The sequence below is a fragment of the Pinus tabuliformis genome, chromosome X (assembly GCF_031772625.1).
Source record: "Pinus tabuliformis cultivar Carrire ecotype Pingquan chromosome X, CPIR1, whole genome shotgun sequence".
Classification (NCBI taxonomy): Eukaryota; Viridiplantae; Streptophyta; class Pinopsida; order Pinales; family Pinaceae; genus Pinus; species Pinus tabuliformis.
The window spans coordinates 434883009-434902535 of NC_142308.1; the positions used below are offsets into that span (position 1 = coordinate 434883009).

The 19527-nt window shown below is 38.1% G+C and overlaps 1 protein-coding gene across 1 annotated transcript in view; it reads left to right on the top strand.

Annotated features, from left to right (window-relative positions):
• LOC149140434 (protein LOWER TEMPERATURE 1-like) overlaps positions 1-19527 on the top strand; it is a 231094-nt gene that overhangs the window by 20891 nt on the left and 190676 nt on the right. The window contains exon 3 of the mRNA XM_089449555.1: positions 4031-4160. Within this exon, the coding sequence (XP_089305681.1) occupies positions 4031-4160 (130 nt within the window). The remainder of the gene's footprint in view (positions 1-4030; positions 4161-19527) is intronic.

The following is a 19527-nucleotide window of genomic DNA, read 5'->3' on the forward strand; positions in this document are numbered from 1 at the left end:
CGCAACATATCAATGGCCAAGGTTGCTTGGTGTTTGACATTATCGTCAACCTTGTTGCAAAGACCTATATCATGGATAGGTATTTGTGCAAGGTGGAACTTGAATCTATAAATGCCTCCACTACATTTCGCTTTGCAAAATTTACAAAGGAACTTGGGGTCTCCGGGAATCTTGTCACAATAAGCCCAAGCAAAGTCCTTCTCCCTCGGCATTGTTGTTGTTTTGGACTTGTGTTTAATTTGTGGCTTCTGTTAATATTTGGAGTCATGGCTTCTATTTAATTTGTGGCTCCTGTGAAAGACAATAAAAAATTAAATTTAAAAATGATCCAAAATTTTAAAATATGCTAGAAATCTAAAAAATTAAATGAAATCCCTTTTTGCTTAGTTGTAGGGGTGTGCTTTGTCTATATTAAAAACCAATGAGGCATTTTAATTGTTTCCTTTGTCTACTTTACATAATAGAGGGAGATCAGAGATTATTTCCCCTAACAGTTTGTTTTCTTTTTATTGTACCCAACTTCGCCAATGCTTGGTGAGGCTCCTAGCACAAACCCAATCACCCTAGAGGCCACTAATATCATACACCCAATAAATTATCATCCAGTTATGAACCAGTCTCAGCCTGTCGCTTCCATTGCCTACTGAAGCACACTTCGACTCTTTGTCCTTTAGACCCCTAACTCGATTGCACTTCCAACTTATTAATAGAGGAAAAACTAGTAGGAAGTTCCCAACTTTACTTAGTAACTCGACTAGGAAGGGGTAGATCCCCCAATAGGGATGAAAACAAAGAAGCTACCCATAGCTATAGACCTATATCCCACTTTGAAATAGAAGTTACCTAGATAGAGCTGACGGAGGATTTTCCGCGACTTCCTGGACTGCTCAGGGAATTTCCATTTTGAAGCCTACTCCTTCGCCTAGAACCTATGTGGTGCTGCGTGCATGCTTCAAATAAGTTGCTTGCTCATGAAGATGGAGGATTACTAGACTAGGGCTATCCCATGGCTCACAGTGGAAACTAGAAAACCCGTTTGTCAGCAAACATGCAAAGTGAACTGCGGCTTCTCTGCCCGTCTGTCTGGAAAGCGAACTGCGGTGTCTGTTTGGAAAGCTCTCTGTGGCGTTGTGGAATGCGGCTTCTTTGCGGCAATTGTCTGGAAAGCTCTCTGCGGTGTCGTGGAATGCGGTTTCTTTGCGGCAGCGAAGTGAACAATGAAATCGGAAACTAGCGGCAGCGAAGTGAAAACCCGATAAAGTGACAATCCTAAACCGGCGGGACTCGGGAAAAAAACGCGAAAATTGGCCCAATCGCAGACTCGCGAGTCAAACTCGCGTTGACCACGAGTCAAACTCGGTCAATGCGATTTGACTCGCAGAGTTTTGACTCTGCTCGTTTGAAGGTCGAGTCGATTTTAACTCGCGAGTACTCGACGATTCCTGTTACACTGAAGGGAACAAATATAGATCCTATTAATCTCATGACTTAGAAAGATGCCAATCTAATTGAAGTCAAAACATATACTTGGATGCTACAATACAGACGATGGAAATTCCAATCAAAGATTCCATAATCAGCTCAACAACATCAATATCTGAAGTGAATCAAGAGATCACCACAAGCATGGTAAGGGAAAATCAACTCACAAGAATTCCTTATTGACAACCAAATCATAAGAGCAAACATCTCAACCAATTATCATATCAATATTACCTAGGACAAAAACAACTAACTTACGTTCCAAAAAGTTTTGATGCCAACACAATTACGTCTTATGAAAACAATCCATCTAGGGTATCGAGTAAGTGCAAGGTTTCACAGAAGATTGAATTGGGATGGTTAGATCATTTTTTAGTTCGACAATTTTGCTCAACACTTAGAAGTTCATATCGTATTGTATCATCAAAGATGACACCTCCAAGAATTGAGAAAGGTGCAAAGACATTATGATACAAAAAAAAAATATTAGCCTTTTCATCAATATGCTTTGAGGACATAGTGTTTCTAAAGGGGAAGGCAATGTTATGAACATAATAATAATAATACCAATTAACAAGTATAACTAATAATTATTAAAGGACATGTTTGTTAGTTGGGACATGACTATTCATGAAAGGGCATCCCGCCTAGCATTTATACGGGGCCCTCATTTGTAACCATACCACATCATTCTTTTATACATTTTTCAATATGTTATATTTTATCCTCAATGGATTATTTAACTGTGAGCCAAGTTTGGGCATGACACTAATGATTTGAATTTGCACTGAGAGGCCTGTTATGGAGGAGGCACCTGAGTGGTTATGTTAAGAGAAACAGGGGCAGGGAAGGATGATCTGCAACTGCTACTGGGGGACGAGGAGATGAAGAGTGAAGAGGCTGACATGCTAGTCTCAAACACCACCTTCTACATAGAGTCAAACAATCACCAATGGTCATTTGTCTTCATCCGTAGGCCTTCTCCTATGAGAGGATGAAACATTATATTTGCCTTTAAAAGGAGTAGAGGGTATTGGTAGCTAGATGCTAGATTAATCAGGGTATTGGTAGCTATATGCTAGATTAATCATAGTAGATGACTCATGATGATGAGATATATTTATTATATATTGGATTTGATTTTGTATTTATTAGTCTTGAATTGACAGATATTAGGATTTAGTATTGACTTTGATGTATCGTTTATGATGTGGAATTCAGTGCATATATATTGATGTTTTTTTCCCATATTTACGTGCCAATGTGCTTATTTGATGTTGCTCTGGCTCTTGGTTTATCTTTAAAAAATAATTGAAAAAATGAATTTGTTTTGTAGTTTTTAATGCTTGCTTTGGTTTGCCAATTTTTGTTGATTTTCTTCCGGTTTTTTTAATGTCCTGATGTCCATACCCTTGCTGTTTTTTGCTGGTACTGATTTTTTCAACAATGTCCATGTTCATCAACTCAACATGCCTACTCCATACAAGTCTACCTCCTAATGATTTAACATACAAGTTCCCTTTTTTTGGCAATGTTGCAACAAATGAAAATCAAACATACATACAGGAATGTAGGATTCCTCCAACAAAACCTTCATTAGTGTATGCAATATAAAGAAGCTATATAAACAGTCATGATATGCAAACTAGTGGTGTGTTTAACCCTTACACCCTTTCACTTATTAATTTGTAAAAATCCTTACAAATACAATATGAGTATGCATCTCTTGGAATTGTCTATCAAACTCAATAAATAAGGGATTATGACAGGGCAATATTATTGTTATGTGATAAATTTAATGAGTAATGTACAATGGATACCATAACAGCAATTTACTGGGTCATAGGGTTACATGTCTGCTAAACTATCTTTGTCAAGCTTATGCAACCTTTAGACCTTTTCCTGTGAATAATTAATAAATGATCCCAAAACATGGGTTGTAGGAATCCATTAATGGATAATAGCAACGAATTTCTAGGACAACTAATATTTGATATTGTATGGCAACTTTTGTTTCTTATTTTGATACAGATCAAGAGATAAAAACCACTATGCATTTAAATGGTTTGTCTGTCTCGATTACTCTTCCCAAATGCTTGGCATAAAGGGTTTTTATCATGCTATGCCAAGTGTCCACATAGTTTCCATTACAAATTCAAAGAAATATTTGATGATGGTTTTTGAACAAATTTTTTTATTTCTAGGATATGGATGGGTACTTGTGTAACTATTTTTCAACCTTGTCTTCTTTCCACAGTATAATTTGTATTACAGTATTTTATTTGTTGTTCACTGTTTGTACCTATGTAATAAATCGCGCTTTATGAGTTTTTCCATTCTTAAACTTCAAGCTTCCAGAGAGATTTGGCAGGAGAGACATGTTCATGGATGAGTTCTACTTCTTAAAACAGTGAAATCTAGATACTTCTACTTCCAAAGTTATGTGCAGTTTTACAAGGATGGTCTACAGTTGGTTTTTACGTGCATCTTGTAAGGATTAGTATGAAACTTGCAGCATGATTTCATTGGTCTACTGTTTTCGTTGCAGAAAACCAAGTCATCAAGACAGATTCCACAAATATTTTGATCAGATCTCTCACTCTAAATAAATCAAAGGGCGATTCCAAACTTAAAGATGTTAATGGCAAGACTGCAGCTGAGACCAGTAAGGGAAAAAGGTGAGTTTTCACGTTGAAATGATTGATTAAAGAGGGAGTTATCCTACTCACCTGAGGGGTAAACATAACCCATTATGGAATTTATATGTACTTAAATGTAAAAACAAGGCTGCTTCTGTCAGATAGTGTAAATGCAATAAGTTGTGCAATCTCATTAACTTTCATTGGAAGAAGCTGTGAAATAGTTTCGGGCATATTGGATATGCATAAACAAAGGACACTTTGACCATAAATCTTGAAATTCTGTCAGGAGTGAGAAATATACATTATTTGCACAAAACTTCTCAGATAGTGAAGGTGGGATCAACAATGAAAACCGATTCCTAAATCAGCTTTCACACGTTTTCTCTCTTTTAACCTTTAGGCTTTGGGAATTTGCTTGTTAAATGATTTTCTCCTCACAATCTTACCTGGTTACCTGTCTCCTGTGTGGAAAGATAAGGTTGAAATGACTATTCTCCATCCCCTCTGGCTTATGGCCTTGGCATGTAGCTTGGCTTTCTTATTCTTGAATATTTTTTTGGGTGCTCCGCTGTCTTACAGACAGTAATTTGTAAACAGGGACAAGACTCCAATCTTAGTTACTGCATTCAGTTATTTTGTCCAAAAAAATTTGAAACTTGCTGAGTCTCAAGCAATAGCAAACTTCATGGCAGATTAGAATGATGCCAAATTTAATGGCTAGACAGTTGATTTTTTAATTATTTCTTTCAAATTCCATGAACATGTCGTCGCGGGCAAATGGATTATATTGAATGATCTTCAGGCCTGTGCACACATAAGTGGATCAAAGCCCACCCCCATGCCCTTCCAATTTTTATTGTGCCTAGAGGGATCATGTTGAATGATCTTCATTTATTTGTGATTTGTTACAATAAATAACAAATAAATCACACTGAAATTCTTCACAATAAAATTACGTTGCGGAAAATAAACTGGAACTGAGAAAAATAGATGCAGACACATAAAAATGACACCAATATTTTTGAACAAAGTTCCCCGGAAAAACCCCGAAGGGAAAACCAATGCAGCAAATGAGGGTTTATTTTATTATGCAACAATAGAATTTGAATACAATAATCTGGATGCCAATCTGGCAGTCCTCTAGCAAAAATCTCGCCAAAAATATTTAGGAGAAATTTTCTCCCTTTGCCAAAATAATTTCGCCTCCTTTTGGCCTGCTCGCATTGCCTGACTGGCTGCTCCACTGCTGGCCTGGGCAAGTCGTACGACCTTTAGAACTGCCTCCAACTAGGTTGTCTAGCCTCCCTCTGTCACAAGAAATGAGTTGTTCTGCCTTCGGGTGCTCTCCCGGTCTCCTGCAATGATCTCCTTCCTACACTTGTGCTAGGTTTTCTGGCTCACTTGCTCAACCTAGACGGCTTTCCTGCAGAATATTTCAGTCTCCCCTCTTTTGGCTCTCTAGAACTGGAATAATCCTCTGGAACTCTACTACTGATCTCCCTCAATCACTGATGCTCGATCTTTGGCTCGAATTCTTCCCTCTAAATCTTTGCTCTTTGGGAAATTCGATTTGACTTGATATCCCTCATGCCGTTGATGTCTGACCCCTGTAACAACCTGTCACTGTCCACCAAGCCACTGCGCATACTCTGATTCATCTGCTAGCCTTGGAGCTGAAGCACCCTGCATTTGCGCTGCTGCTGACACTGCTATGTGCCAGCCTCCACTGCTGCCAACTTTGTCTGCGCTGCATTTGATCTCATGTTGTTGCTTGCTCTGCAACTACAGCAACTGAGAACGATCTACTAATCCACTGTGTCCCTGTACTGGCTCTGCAACTATCCCTTGAGTCTCTGGTTGCAACTAGCATTTGCACTATCTACTGAGTAACTGTCTGTGCCCCTCAAGTAACTGACTGCAACTGTCCCTCAAGATTTGATTGTGCTTACTAACACTGATCCTCTTGCTACTGAAAACTGTGGGCCCCCATAATAAAGGTAATGATCCGTATCAAGAGTATACTACAACTGTTGCTGCTCTTCCATGGACCTTGCCTGATCCTGCAACTCTGAAGCACTATGATCCTCCTCCATTTGGAAGTATAACTCCTACAAATGCAAACTTCATGATAAAATTACACTGCAGAAAATATATTGGAACTGAGAAAAATAGATGTACACACAATAAAAATGACACCAATATTTTTGGACAAAAGTCCCCGAAAATGCCCCGAAGGGGAACCAATGCAACAAATGAGAGTTTTATTTTATTATGCAACAGCAAAATTTGAGTACAATACTCTCGATGCCAATCTGGAAATCCTCCAACAAAAGTCTTGTCAAAAATATTTAAGAGAAAATTTCTCGCTCTGCCAAAATAATTCGGCCTCCTTCTGGTTTGTTTGCATTGTTGGCCTAAGCAAGTCGTATGACCTCTAGAACTGCCTCCAAGTGGGCTGTCTAGCCTCCCTTTTTCACTGCAAATGAGTCGTTCTGCCTTCCGAGCACTCTCCTGGTCTCCTGCAATTGAAACGATCTCCTTCCGACACTTGCACTAGGGTTTTTGGCTCACTTGCTCAACCTGGACGAATTTCTTGCAAAATATTTCAGCCCCCCCTCTGCTGGCTCTCCGCGACTAGAATAATTCTCCAGGACTCCGCTATTGATCTCCCTCAATCATTGATGCTCGATCTTTGGCTTGAATTCTTCCCTCTAAATCTCTGCGCTCTGGGAAATTCGATCTGCCTTGATCTCCCTCTTACTTGATGTGTCTATCTCCATCCCCATTGACCTGCTCTTATAATCTCTCGTTGGATCACCAATGACCATGATTAAATTGTCATCAACGGCTAAAATCATCTCAAACTCAATCTGTGCGAGTTTCTAGAGCTTTCTCACATTTTCTTAATTAATTCCTATTATTGTATAGATAATCTTCAGCAAAATCACATGATCAATATTTTGTCGACGCGTTTCGAACCAACCAGTGTGGTTCATCGTCAGGACAAGTTGTCCTGACGATGAACCACACTGGTTGGTTCGAAACGCGTCGACAAAATATTGATCATGTGATTTTGCTGAAGATTATCTATACAATGTTATGGATCACAAAAGTCTAAACTCCTTAATAATTCCTATTAATTAACCAGTTTTCCTAAGTTAGAGTTAGAAAAAAATTAAATGATGTTAATTAATTTGATTAAAGCGTTTCACAAGCTTATCTCGCGAAACCTTTTATGGGTTTTGAAGATCTCGCGTTCCTTAGTTTCTTAGGCACAAATCGAGACTAGAACACCTGTCGGATGCTACAAAACTAACATGCTACATCAAGGTGAACTCATGGATTCAGGAAAAGCTCTTATGGGAATTGAACCTTGCCGAATAGTGAAATATTTCTCACTCCTCATTGATGGATTCAAACCTTTTGGGTTTACAAAAAGAAGAAACATGAGAGTGGGCTTTGATCTACTTACGTGTGCATGGGTTGTGAGGTCATTTAATATTAATCTATTTGGGTGCAGCCATGTGTTTAACTAAAAAAATTTGAATGACATGTAGTAAAGCATTGATTCACTTGTGTATAATATCTCTTGGTGTAACCACACGTTTGATCACTACCTCAAGGTGACCCCATGGCTCCAGGGAAAGCCTTTAGGGTCGCTTGATCTTACCCAATGGTAAAAAACTACTAACTCCTCGCCATTGGATCTAGTTCTTTAGGGCTTAATCTTATATATATATATATATATATATATATATAGGGAGAGAGAGAGAGAGAGAGAGAGAGAGAGAGAGCACTACACCAAATGGCAAATAATTATAATAATAAATATAAGAGAAATGAAAATGGAGTGAGGACCCTTGCATACATAAGATTAAATTGCACTTGGAAATTTGAATGATGGAGAAGGGTCATGGCTCCAGGGAAAGCCTTTAGGGTCGCTTGATCTTACCCAATGGTGAAAAACTACTAACTCCTCACCATTGGATCTAGTTCTTTAGGGCTTAATCTTATATATATAAATATATATAGGGAGAGAGAGAGAGAGAGAGAGAGCACACTACACCAAATGGCAAATAATTATAATAATAAATATAAGAGAAATGAAAATGGAGTGAGGACCCTTGCACACATAAGATTAAATTGCACTTGGAAATTTGAATGATGGAGAAAGATTTCTCCAAAATGTTTCTCAACTGAGTAACAATATTTTGTTGTTGGGAAGACCCCTATTTATACAAAATATAAGATAAAACCCCAACCTATGGTCCAAGTTGTCTCCATGGGGTAATTAGGCTCTTATTTAGTTAATCAATCCAAAATTCTAATCACACTAATTTATTGGAGGTTTTATTTAACAGTTTCTTCCTAGGGAATAATGTTGTAATTTCCTTCTTTTCATGAAATGGTGAATTACATTCATCAAGATGTTTGTGGAAACTAACACTGAAAAAGAGTATTGTTGCTAGTGTTCTGGTTTAAAAACAAGGTCTAGGAAAGTAGATCTCTAACCTCTACAGCTAAAACTATCCATTGAATATTGTATAGCTCCAAAGCTATAGTTTTCCAACGATATTTCAAAAAGAAACTGAAGAGAAAGTCTAAGCCATTGTTGGCCACCTACACCAAATCAAGTAAAGAACACTCCTTCTAGAAAACACAATTCTTAATACAAAGATATGTCTAGCAGTCATAAGCATCTTCTTTGAACTCCCTTGACCCTGTAATATCTAGTAAGCCTACTAGAACATTCACAATCCTTTTTGTTCGTCCATCTGCAGTATCATTTGATTCATGTAAATGACTTAACCTGCATAATTTCTCTTTGACCCTTCTGATAAGATGATCCAATACCAAATTTAAAGACTTTCTTTGCCTTCAAATCCAATTTATCACCAACTGAGAGTCACCAAAGGTTCGAATATCTTGAATGCCACTTTCAACCACAACCTCGATTGTCCACCAATAACATGTTTACTTTACCTCAACCACATTATTAGAACCAAAATTAATCCACGGGAAAAAGATAGGGAACGCTACCCAAAGAAATAGAAGGCCCCTATTCATGTCCAACCTGAGAAGCAAGATCTGTCCCTGATCTGAATTGTTCAGCCTCTGTCAAGTTTACTGTAACTTTTTCCTGATGACGTGTATCAGTGATACAACCTTTAAACAACAACAAGAAGGGAACCTTTACTGCTCCTTAACCCAAGTGATCATATTGCCATGACAACTCTTCAAGCAGCCAATTTTCAACCTGAATTTTAGTCACTGATTAACTTCAGAAATCTGCCTTGAATCTGTTGTTACTGATATGCTTGCAAACTGACTTTCTATTCAACAAGCTGATACCTCTGCCAATCGACTTCATTTCTGGAGATGTTTCATTTCAACCTGAGCTTTGGATGATTAAGATTTCAAGAGAGAGAAGGTCAAATAGGTATGACAACCGAGAGCCACTCATCACAATATGATAAAGCTGTCTTTTAAGATAATGACACTACAATCTGTTATCAAGGTCGATGTAAGGTTAGGATATGGTTGTAAAGGCATCATTCAAGAGATGAGATGCTGCAAAACTCCAGTTAATTAAAAATAAAAATCCCTTACAAAAGCTATAGTTCCAACTTCCGGGTGCTCAAACTTAAACTTCAAATTAGTGCGCTGAACCTTTATTACAGAATATGGGCTGCCTTACTAACTAACTTAAAAACCTAACTGATCAGTCCTTAAGCATAGCCCAAAACTCTTTCATATCAGTCAGATATAAATTATGAGGTAGACAACTGTTACTTGCCAAGTTTTGAAGAGTACTTTGAGATCCAAACAATGTGCTGAGATACCATCACTGATTAGGACTTGAAGAACGCCAATAGGTCTGAAATTGCTTAAGGTTTCAACCATAAAAGAGTCTTCAGATCAAACACTGCCAGAATTATATCAACGTTAGAGTTTGAGTTCCTCAAATCAAGCTTAGTTTGCTGTGGAGTAAGGCCACTCAACACCTCAGAGATAGCATCAAGAAGAAAGGTCGTATGGCCTTGAAAACCAAATATCAAGCAATCAAAATATCTTCCTTTCTCCACAGTCCCTTCATAGACTTTTGTGCAAAGGTCTGCTCTAAAGTATGACAGATGTATGTGCAGATAGCATATATATATCCTCTAAAGACTGCCACAGGAGTTAGTGCAATTTGGTCACTGTACAAGCTTTAGATTTCACCTAAAATTGCCTCTTCATTCTGAAAGATTGCCCAGAATGTATGTTGCAGAGGGTAATTTATGTCTCAGGGTAATCAAGACCGCATAGATCGATCCTTATACTCAGAAATATCAACGAACTCTACAAAGGTATAGGCCTTGAATAGTATATGACTGCCCTCAGCAAAGATCCAACACAGATGTTCAAAATAGGTATGACACTAGAGGTTTGTCTTCAAAACATCCTTCATATCCACCTTAAAGACTCGGCCTCAGATACACAGAGGTATGCGATGAACCAAAAGAGATGAGATGGATGCAAAACCATACATGTTATCTGAAACACTCGAGAGTCATTAGAGCCATGCAAAGTGCCTTCAATTAATGCGAGGATTTCAGAGAAAAATATCTCCTGTGCAATATGGCTTCACTCTGATGTTTCAGTCCTCCAAAACAAGTATTGTAACACTTCAAACAAGGCTCGGCCCTATCTCCAGAAATGACAGAAGATTTCGTCCTTTAAGACAGAATATCCTTCCACAAGCAAATGCATAGAGGAGACCCCAAACTCAGCCAGAAAGAGTGAATTTGTCCTCCAAGATGAGCACAGAACTACTGTAATGAAATCTCTGATTAGATTTTCGGCTTAGTCATAGTGATCATGCCCAGAATTTGATTTAATGACACAAGGAGCTCGGTCGTGGGTATGCTTCTATCTTTTGATGTGATGAAACCATCTTAGTGATTGCATTTTCTCTTGCTTGGGCTCGTCCTCACCTGAGCTCTGATACGATGTTAATTTTGAGTTAACATGTTCTTTGCTTAGGTCAGTTACTTCAGTAGATCATTAGCCCATTATTTATTCCATTAATCCATCAACAATCATATTAACCATTATCATATGACAGTAACTGATGAAATAACATCAAACATAAATGCAAAAGACAAGCCAAGACAAGAGAACACAGGAATTGGCTCAAGCCAGGGAAAAACCGCAAGATGGGGAAAACCCTTTATCAATTCTTCTTATATTATTATTAATATCAAATGTTCAGCAGAGAGAGAGTACAATAAAAATGACTTGCCAATTGAAGATCTAATAACATTGCCCTTAGGCAAGAAGATGGCCCAGTCAATCTGCAATTATAGTCACTGGTTAGGGTTTGCTTGCAGCCTACTACAACCCTCTTTTCTCCTCTTCCAAACCTCATCAATCACTGTGGTTTCCCTCCAATCATCTCTGCTCCTCTTCGCTGCCAACCTAGGCTAGTAATTAGCCCTCCAGCAAGTCATCCGCCTACCTGAGCAAGGTAAATAGGCCTGCGACCTATTCTGTACCTCAGAATAGCCTCTCGGCCCTCCTATTCCAAGTCAGATAAGCCTGCGGCCCACCTGTGACTCCACACAAAGAATGCGGCCTACTGTTGGAGAGTTCCTCACCCAAAAATCTTGCCAAACGACCACCCAAAGCTGCGCTTAAGCCCATGGCTAGCTATGTGCTCCTAACTCGGACCTGTGGGAGACAAATTAACCAAAGAACATGTTGTGTAATCTAGGGCTTTGATATTTCAATGATTTCTCGATCTAGGTAACTACTTGTGAAGCCCTTTTTAACTTTCTATTTATACAAACAATTTCTTCCTTATGTGTGTGTTCATTAACTTCATCAACCAGCTACCATGAACAATAAACAAAAGAACAATAACACAAGATATAGGCAGCAGCCAGGGCAAAACCTCTCCAAGACCTTGAGAGGAAAACCCACGGAAAATCTTCTTATAGAATCTTCACTTGACAGAATTTCCAAGACCTAGACAAAGACCCTTTGACTATTGTGTCTCCAAGATCAAGGCAAGTACCTTTAGCTGCTGCTGTCCTCTTACTGCTGTACAGTGAATTAGATCAGCTACTATAGGTGCTAGGATCAGCTCTTTTATTCCTTCTTCTTCGCTTCAAGTTTCACTTTCATTAAGGTCACTTACTACACAACTTTTTCACCCAACAATGAGCCCTTAAACAAGGGTGATTTCCCCTCTAGATCAGGACTGTCTTGCTGTCCTAAATCAGACCTGCAATACTGTGTTTACTTGGGCAAGTGTGGACAAGAATACGTCCCTTCTAGCCTTCCTTAGCCTTCCTTAGGAACTCGCTTCCCTTGAGGACAAAATGAGTAATGTCTATGGTTCAAATTTTGACCCAAACAAGATGAAACACCTCCTTGACGATGACTGTAACTTCTGCCCTAGTTGCAGACCTGAAAATGGCTCCTTCACATGTGTGAGTGGATATAGGGCTCTCCTAGCCTCTTATCCATTCGCAGCACTTGGAGCTTCTATCTAGGCAGAAATATCAAACTTTTGAGACCAAAACCGAACCCTTTAGAGGTGATATACTTGGACTGTGATCCAGCCCTAAAAGAGGACTGTTTCTCCTTCGTACGTGTGGCAGAGAGTACCCAAAACAGGTATAGATAGTAGAAAGTGACCGAGCTGTTCCTCTTCCCTTCGCTAGAGAATGCGGACTTCTTCGCATTCCTTCGCTCTTATCCTTGACCGAATTAGAGAGAGTGAGATATGTGTTCGATTGGGAGGGAGGTAGGCTCTATATATAGCCTTCTAGTGCTGCCTTTAAGCCGACCTATAATTCTGTCTTGAAGCCGACTTGTATTATCACTTTGGAAGTCTTCTTGATGCTGAATTGCTGGTCCTTTAGCCTTGCATTTGGAGGAGACATTTAACATGGTTTGCCCTTGATCTTGGAGACAAAAACTCATCTTTTTACATACAATTTACAAGTGTAATATTTACATTAGTGACCCAAACCTATCACCTAGCATAGAGCTCACAATGGGAGCTACTAAAACAATTTTGAGCATGAAACCCATGACTCAGATTTTACAAAATAATTTGCTAGGTTCAAATTTACATCATGTGTCATTATAAATACTGAACCTTGTTACACTTTCTTCAATAGAACAGACCCAAACAACTCGTCCTCCTTGCTTCTCCAAGCTGCGGCTTCCACTGAAGTATTACACAAGAGATGAATATCTTTTTTTGGATGGGTCGAATAAGGTTGGAGGACTCTTCCTTTTATAGGAGATGGAGAGGGGTTCCACTTTATTAATTTACCCCAAGCCAACGTTGTCAATTTGCACATGTGTGGGCTTTAATTCAAAAACACATTTCTCCTTGTCCAAATATAGTGATCTTTAGGTCGATTTTGGTCCTCACGAAAAGAGTAATTCAATGCAATAATCGTCTTCATCAAATGAGCCGTCCAAAGTGGAATTTGGCCCTAGTTGCTAATTTTAACGCTCCCTCTCTCTAAGAGAGGGGTTCTCAACAACTCCATGTTGTTATCTGAAATAAGCAAACTTCATCTGAGACAATGGCTTTGTCAAAACATCAACAATCCGCTCATTAGTAGGGACATACTCAAGCCTCACAGCTCCCCTTTGGACAATATTTTAGATGTAATCATACTTGATCTCAATGTGGTTTGACCTGTCATGAAAATCTGGGTTCTCAAAAAGGTTCACACAACTTTGATTATCACAATATATAATGGTCGATTCCAGCACTTGATCAAACAATCCAACAAACAACTTTCGAAGCCACACAACTTCACAATAGGATGAACATGTAGGTATATACTCAGCTTCAGTCGTACTCAGAGCAAGAAAAATTTGTTTTCTACTAGACCATGAAATCATAGTAGAGCCCAAGCTAAAACAGAACCCAGAAGTGCTCTTTCTATCATTAGAGCATCCATCCCAATCAACATCAGTGAAGCCATGCATCTGCCACTCTCCATTAGAAGCATCTCTCATACCATATTCAATGGTACAACACAAATATCTCAGCATATGTTTCGCTGCAACCCAGTGCACATGTCGGAGCTAAACTAGGAATTGACTCAACATGTTTACAACATAACAAATATCAGGTCTAGTGTTCACAAGATCATTCAACAAGGCAATCAATTTGCGACACATAGAGGGATATGTTGCCGCCTCGGTTGCATACCTAGGTTAGTGTGGGAAAAAACCTCAACCCCACAAGGTGTGATCTTGGTGGCAAACTAAGAGAAGGGGCTGTCACTTAATCCCTACTCTGTCTGTTAAAGCTTTTTCCTAGTTAAGCTAAGGGGGGTGGTACCTAAAGAAGGTTAGTTAAAGGAAATGTGAGTTTCTAGGAGACTAAAGTTAGAAGGAGATACTTATCAAAGATAACTTGATTTGAAAATGTGAACAAACATATAAACATATGAGCAATATTCAATGGTATATTCAAAATATAGGTCAGTGCTTCAAAGTAAATGACAAATGCATGTTCAAAATAAAATTCAAGATACAATGATAAATAATCTTGCAAAATCGAATGTTAGACCAAGATGAGCATATAAATATCACTTGCAACTATAAAGGAAATAATACTTGGAAGAAAATGCTCAAGTGACAAGATAATGACATCAATTACTCATGAGCTAAATGATCATCAAAGTAACAAATACATGAAATAACTTGAAATAACGTTGCACCAATGAAGAATATTCCAAGTACAAGAAAGCTAATAGTTGCAAAAGTAAAAGATTCACAATACTTGCATAATAAAATAAATGCTTCTTGAAATAAGGATGATATTTGCAAATAAAACTCAAATAAATCCAAGATAGCATATGTAGGAGAATTGCATTTGCAAGTGAAGTAAATTTGTGATGTAGATGTGCTCTTGGTTTATTTTATTAGTTGTATCCTAAAGCAAGGTTCAGTGTTGCACGAAGTGGGGATGAAGCGGGGACGTTTTTTGGAAGTGGGGACACGGAAGCGTCATTTTCCAAAAATCTAGGAAGTGAAGCGTCTGCTATATATATATATATATTTATATTTTTTTTGCATTTATACTCGAAACAAACATCCCAAACAGGCGGAAGCATCCAAAATAGGCGGAAGTGTCCAGGAAGCGTCCAAAATAGGCGGAAGCATCCAAAACAGGCGGAAGCGCGCTTCCGAATTTTGGAAGCGCGCTTCCGGGGATGCTTCCTGGACGCATCCGCACGGGACGCGCTTTGGGCCTTAGAACCACTGGGGGGGGGACGCTTCCTGCAACATTGGCAAGGTTTCAATTGAACTCCGGTCCCTAGACCTCACCCTCGCTCGGAAGTCTGGATCTCACAATGAGGAGTCAGTAAGGGTGGAGGGTCCCTAGAGTCTATACAACCAACTTAAGTTGGAGGTTGATTTCAGAGATGCTTGAGTGAAAGTGAAATAACAATGTCCAAAGTAAGTTGCGCTAACAATTTCAAGGGAAAATTAGAATGATGCTTGACAAGAAATTTAAATGGAGTTGTAAGCTTCCCAAAATGCTTGAACGCAAATGAACCAAATATGAAATTGCAATATTGCTTCCAAATAAAGATGCTGCAATAATGTCAATAATGATAAAAAATAGCTTATGAAACACTTTGCCAAGCAAAGAGATGGAAATGAGAAAGTGAACTAATCAAAGCTTGTAAATTAAAGTAAGTACTTGCTTGTAACTTGAATGCACATAAAGAAAATTTGCTCATAAAGAAATGTTGCAAGTTGTAGCTTGAGCAAAAGTAAATTACATACAACTACAAGTGTTTTACATTGAAAAAGGAAATTAAAGTTGCACAATTGCAAGCACTTGAAACTTGAAATAACAAACTAGATAAGCTCACTTGCAAATGGAAAAGTAAATGTGAAAGATATGTTAATCCCAAGAATTAATGTAAGTGTTGAGCAAGTTAGAACAAGTGAATGAAGTGTGAGAGTTTGAACCATGCAAAGTCAATCCACCCAAGAGAAACCTCCCTCTAAATGGGGAGATAGGATACCATGGGAGAAATCTCTTGTTGACCACACTTTGTCGACAGTCCAAGGAAGCAAAATACAAATACGTGAAGGATTTTTTCCGAAGTTCAAAATCATCAGTCATCACATTTTTATCATTGTAAACCCAATTTCTGCAAGTTATATTGTAAATGATGCTTGTATGATCGTTTAATTATGTAACAACACCTAGGTAAGCCTTTGATTTTGGCAACGAATTTCATCCGAGGAAGTTTTTCAACCTCACCGAATTATCTCTGTTTCTAAACATGGATAATCGGCGAAATTTTCCTTCCAGCTTAAACCCCAAATCTAGGGTGGAATCTCTTGGCAAGGTCTTAGGTGAGTCCTAGTGTTATATCAAGTCTTTGTAAAAGTGTGTTCGGAAATAATTTAAGCACATTTGGCTAAATTATTTATTACAAACCATTTGGTCTATACTAGATCATATTGTGTCGCAAAATTGGGTAATTTCATGAGGGTCTATATGTAAAGGTGTATTCCCCCTTTGAGGGTTGAATTAATTGTAATATTTTGATGTAAAAAATATTTTAGTGCATGGCCACTCATACTTAGACACCATGGCTAAAATATTTGAGAGTGGAAAAATTATTAATCTCCTCCAGTATCAATTAATTAATTTTTCTGGCAAAATTAAATTAAATCTTAAGCTAGAATATTAATTAATTTTGAGTCAAAAATAATTATAGGGAAATTAATTTCTTTCCAAGTGGAAAATAATAAAAAATTTCGTGGGTCAAAGGAAAGTCAATTTTTGGAGGTCCCCCACCAAGGCAAAAATAGATATTTTAAGAAAAAATGAGCCCTTGGACTTTCGTGGTTAAGTGAAAGTCAAGATTTTAAGGAAATTAATCCAAAATATTAATTTTTGGATTAATTAAAAGTGGGTTTTAAGAAAAATTCGAATTTTTCCTCAAAATATAAAATTCAATAGTGGAGATTAAAAGATCATCAAACTATTTTCAACAATCGAGATTATTTTGACGGGGATCAAGTCAACTAGTCATTATTTTCCACTTGGCGGGATTTCTCTATAAATAGAAGTCATTTTGCTTCTATGTGATATCTTTGGATGATGTAAATTTTGTAACGCTGGTATTGAGCCATTGCTCTGTTGGGAACATTTCTGTATCATAATAGAAAGACTTTGGGGTTTAGTTCATGATGTTCATCTTCCATTTATCTGTGGTATGTGCTACTTATGTGCTTTCTACATTGTGCTAAAATTTTTAATGAATTGTTATTTCATTTGTCGGCGATAAGATCATTCTATTGGTAAAATTTTATTTTATCTTAGGTGATCTGATTCACCATATGATCTAACGATTCTACTTGAGAAAAAAATATAGAGATTTGCAGGTACACTAGCACTTGGGCTCCAAGTTCATAGACTGTGGGGAAGAGTTGACTGTGTTTGGGCTCTAAGATTCCTATATATATTTTTTTAATTTTTATTTTTGCAGAAGAGGTTTTGGCCAATATTCAAATTTTTCAAAAAATACATTCATCCACTGCAATTACTCGAAAAATTTTTCTCCAATTTTTTTTGCTACCATTGTATATTTGTAAATAATTCTGTACAATATTTGTAAATTATTTCTAACTTTTGTTTTGTAGCAACTAGAGTTTGAATATTTTTTGGGGTTTTATTTTTGTGTATATATTTGGGGTTTGGGTATTTTTTGATTCATTTGTGCAGGTGATTTTCAACTTGGATCAAAGGATTTTCTAGGTTTTTGAGGTAGATCTAGGCCTAGGAAGGCAAGATCTTCCCTCCAAGCTAGACGTCTAGCCTAAAGAAGAGGCCGTCCAACAATTTTGTAGTAAATTTGTGGAAAATTTATCATTTGCAAGGTCCTGAAATTTTTTGAAGCCCTAAGGCCTATCCGTCTACCTTTCTAACCTCCTAGGGCCCTTGGCCTTCCTTTAGGGGAGCCGTCCAGCATTTTAGAGGCCTCGACCCTCTCCTTTGCCCCCTGCCGCAGCCTTTTGAGGGCTTATCCCCCTAGCAGCAACCCTTTAGGGCTTGGTCGCAGCCCCTAAGGGGCTGCTCCTCCTAGCCGCAACCCTATTTGGGCTAGCGACTGCCCTTCTAGGGGTTATTAGCCCTAGACATAGGCATTAGAGGCCTTTTTGGTCTTAGCCACAGGCCTTAGTGGCCTTGCAGCCCTAGCTGAGCCCTTATTGGCCTTTCTTTTCCTTCTTGAGGGTTTTTGTGGGGTTTTGCAGTGATTTTAGCCAAGTGGTGGGGTTTTGCAGCAATTCTTTAGCTAATTTTTTGTGGCTGCAGGCTTGGAACATCATTGAAAATTATTTGGCATTGATTTATGGTAATTTGCACCAAGAAATTTGAGTTTATTTGGCTAACACTTGGTTTTGCAGCTTAACTAGCCTTTTGGGCTAGGCTTTAAAGTGTCAAAGTTGCCAAAGCAAGGCCTCAACTAGCAATTGGTGCCCTAATTGCAGACATAAGAGGGTTGATCCATTTATTTTCAGCTGACAAATTGTGTTGTAGGTCATTGGCCCAAGTTCCAAGTCAATTGGAGAACAACCAGTCACCAAGCTAGGCCATTTGACCTAAGGGTTTGCTCTCTTCCCTCACATTTTTTTTGTTCTGTTCTTGAGTTCCGAAACATTTTGCTACAACAGTGTGTTCAGTACTAAAACACTTTAAAATTAACTAAAAATCACTTGATGATCACTCATCCTAATTAGCTAATCATTTGAGCTATTGTGGCATTGGTAATTTTGCACCTTGTGGGGTTTATTTAAGACCTAATCACTAATTTTCTGAGTTGTTTCAGGTCTGATATACATCATTTTAAGGTCTGATTTGAACATAATAAGTTTAATCTATAGCTTCTAAGCAGTCTCATAAGCATTGGTAATCATTGGAATGTTGGATGCATGCATTTTCTAGCTTATTTTGGGCATTAAACATTGTCTTTTGATTGCTGATATAAAATTGCAGACCTCTGATCATAAGGTTGTAGAGATAATAATTCACACATAAGTGTCTAAAATTGGCTATTACGCTCTCATAATTCATAATCATTTATGGTTGAAGTGATTTGGGTTGATTTTTGGTCACTGGCATCTAGTTTCACTCTTGCATCCTCTCACACAAGTGCTCTAATCAAGCTAATAAGTGTTTGATTTAATTGCCTAAATTGCCCTAAGTGACATTGTGGATTTATGCCCTTGATCGCTCATTGCTATCATTGTCATTGGATAAGTGGATTCATTGCTCATTAGATATCTCTTGTGGATTTCGTAATCACGTTTAATCATAAGTGTGATAAGAGAATCTAATTGTGTATCCAAT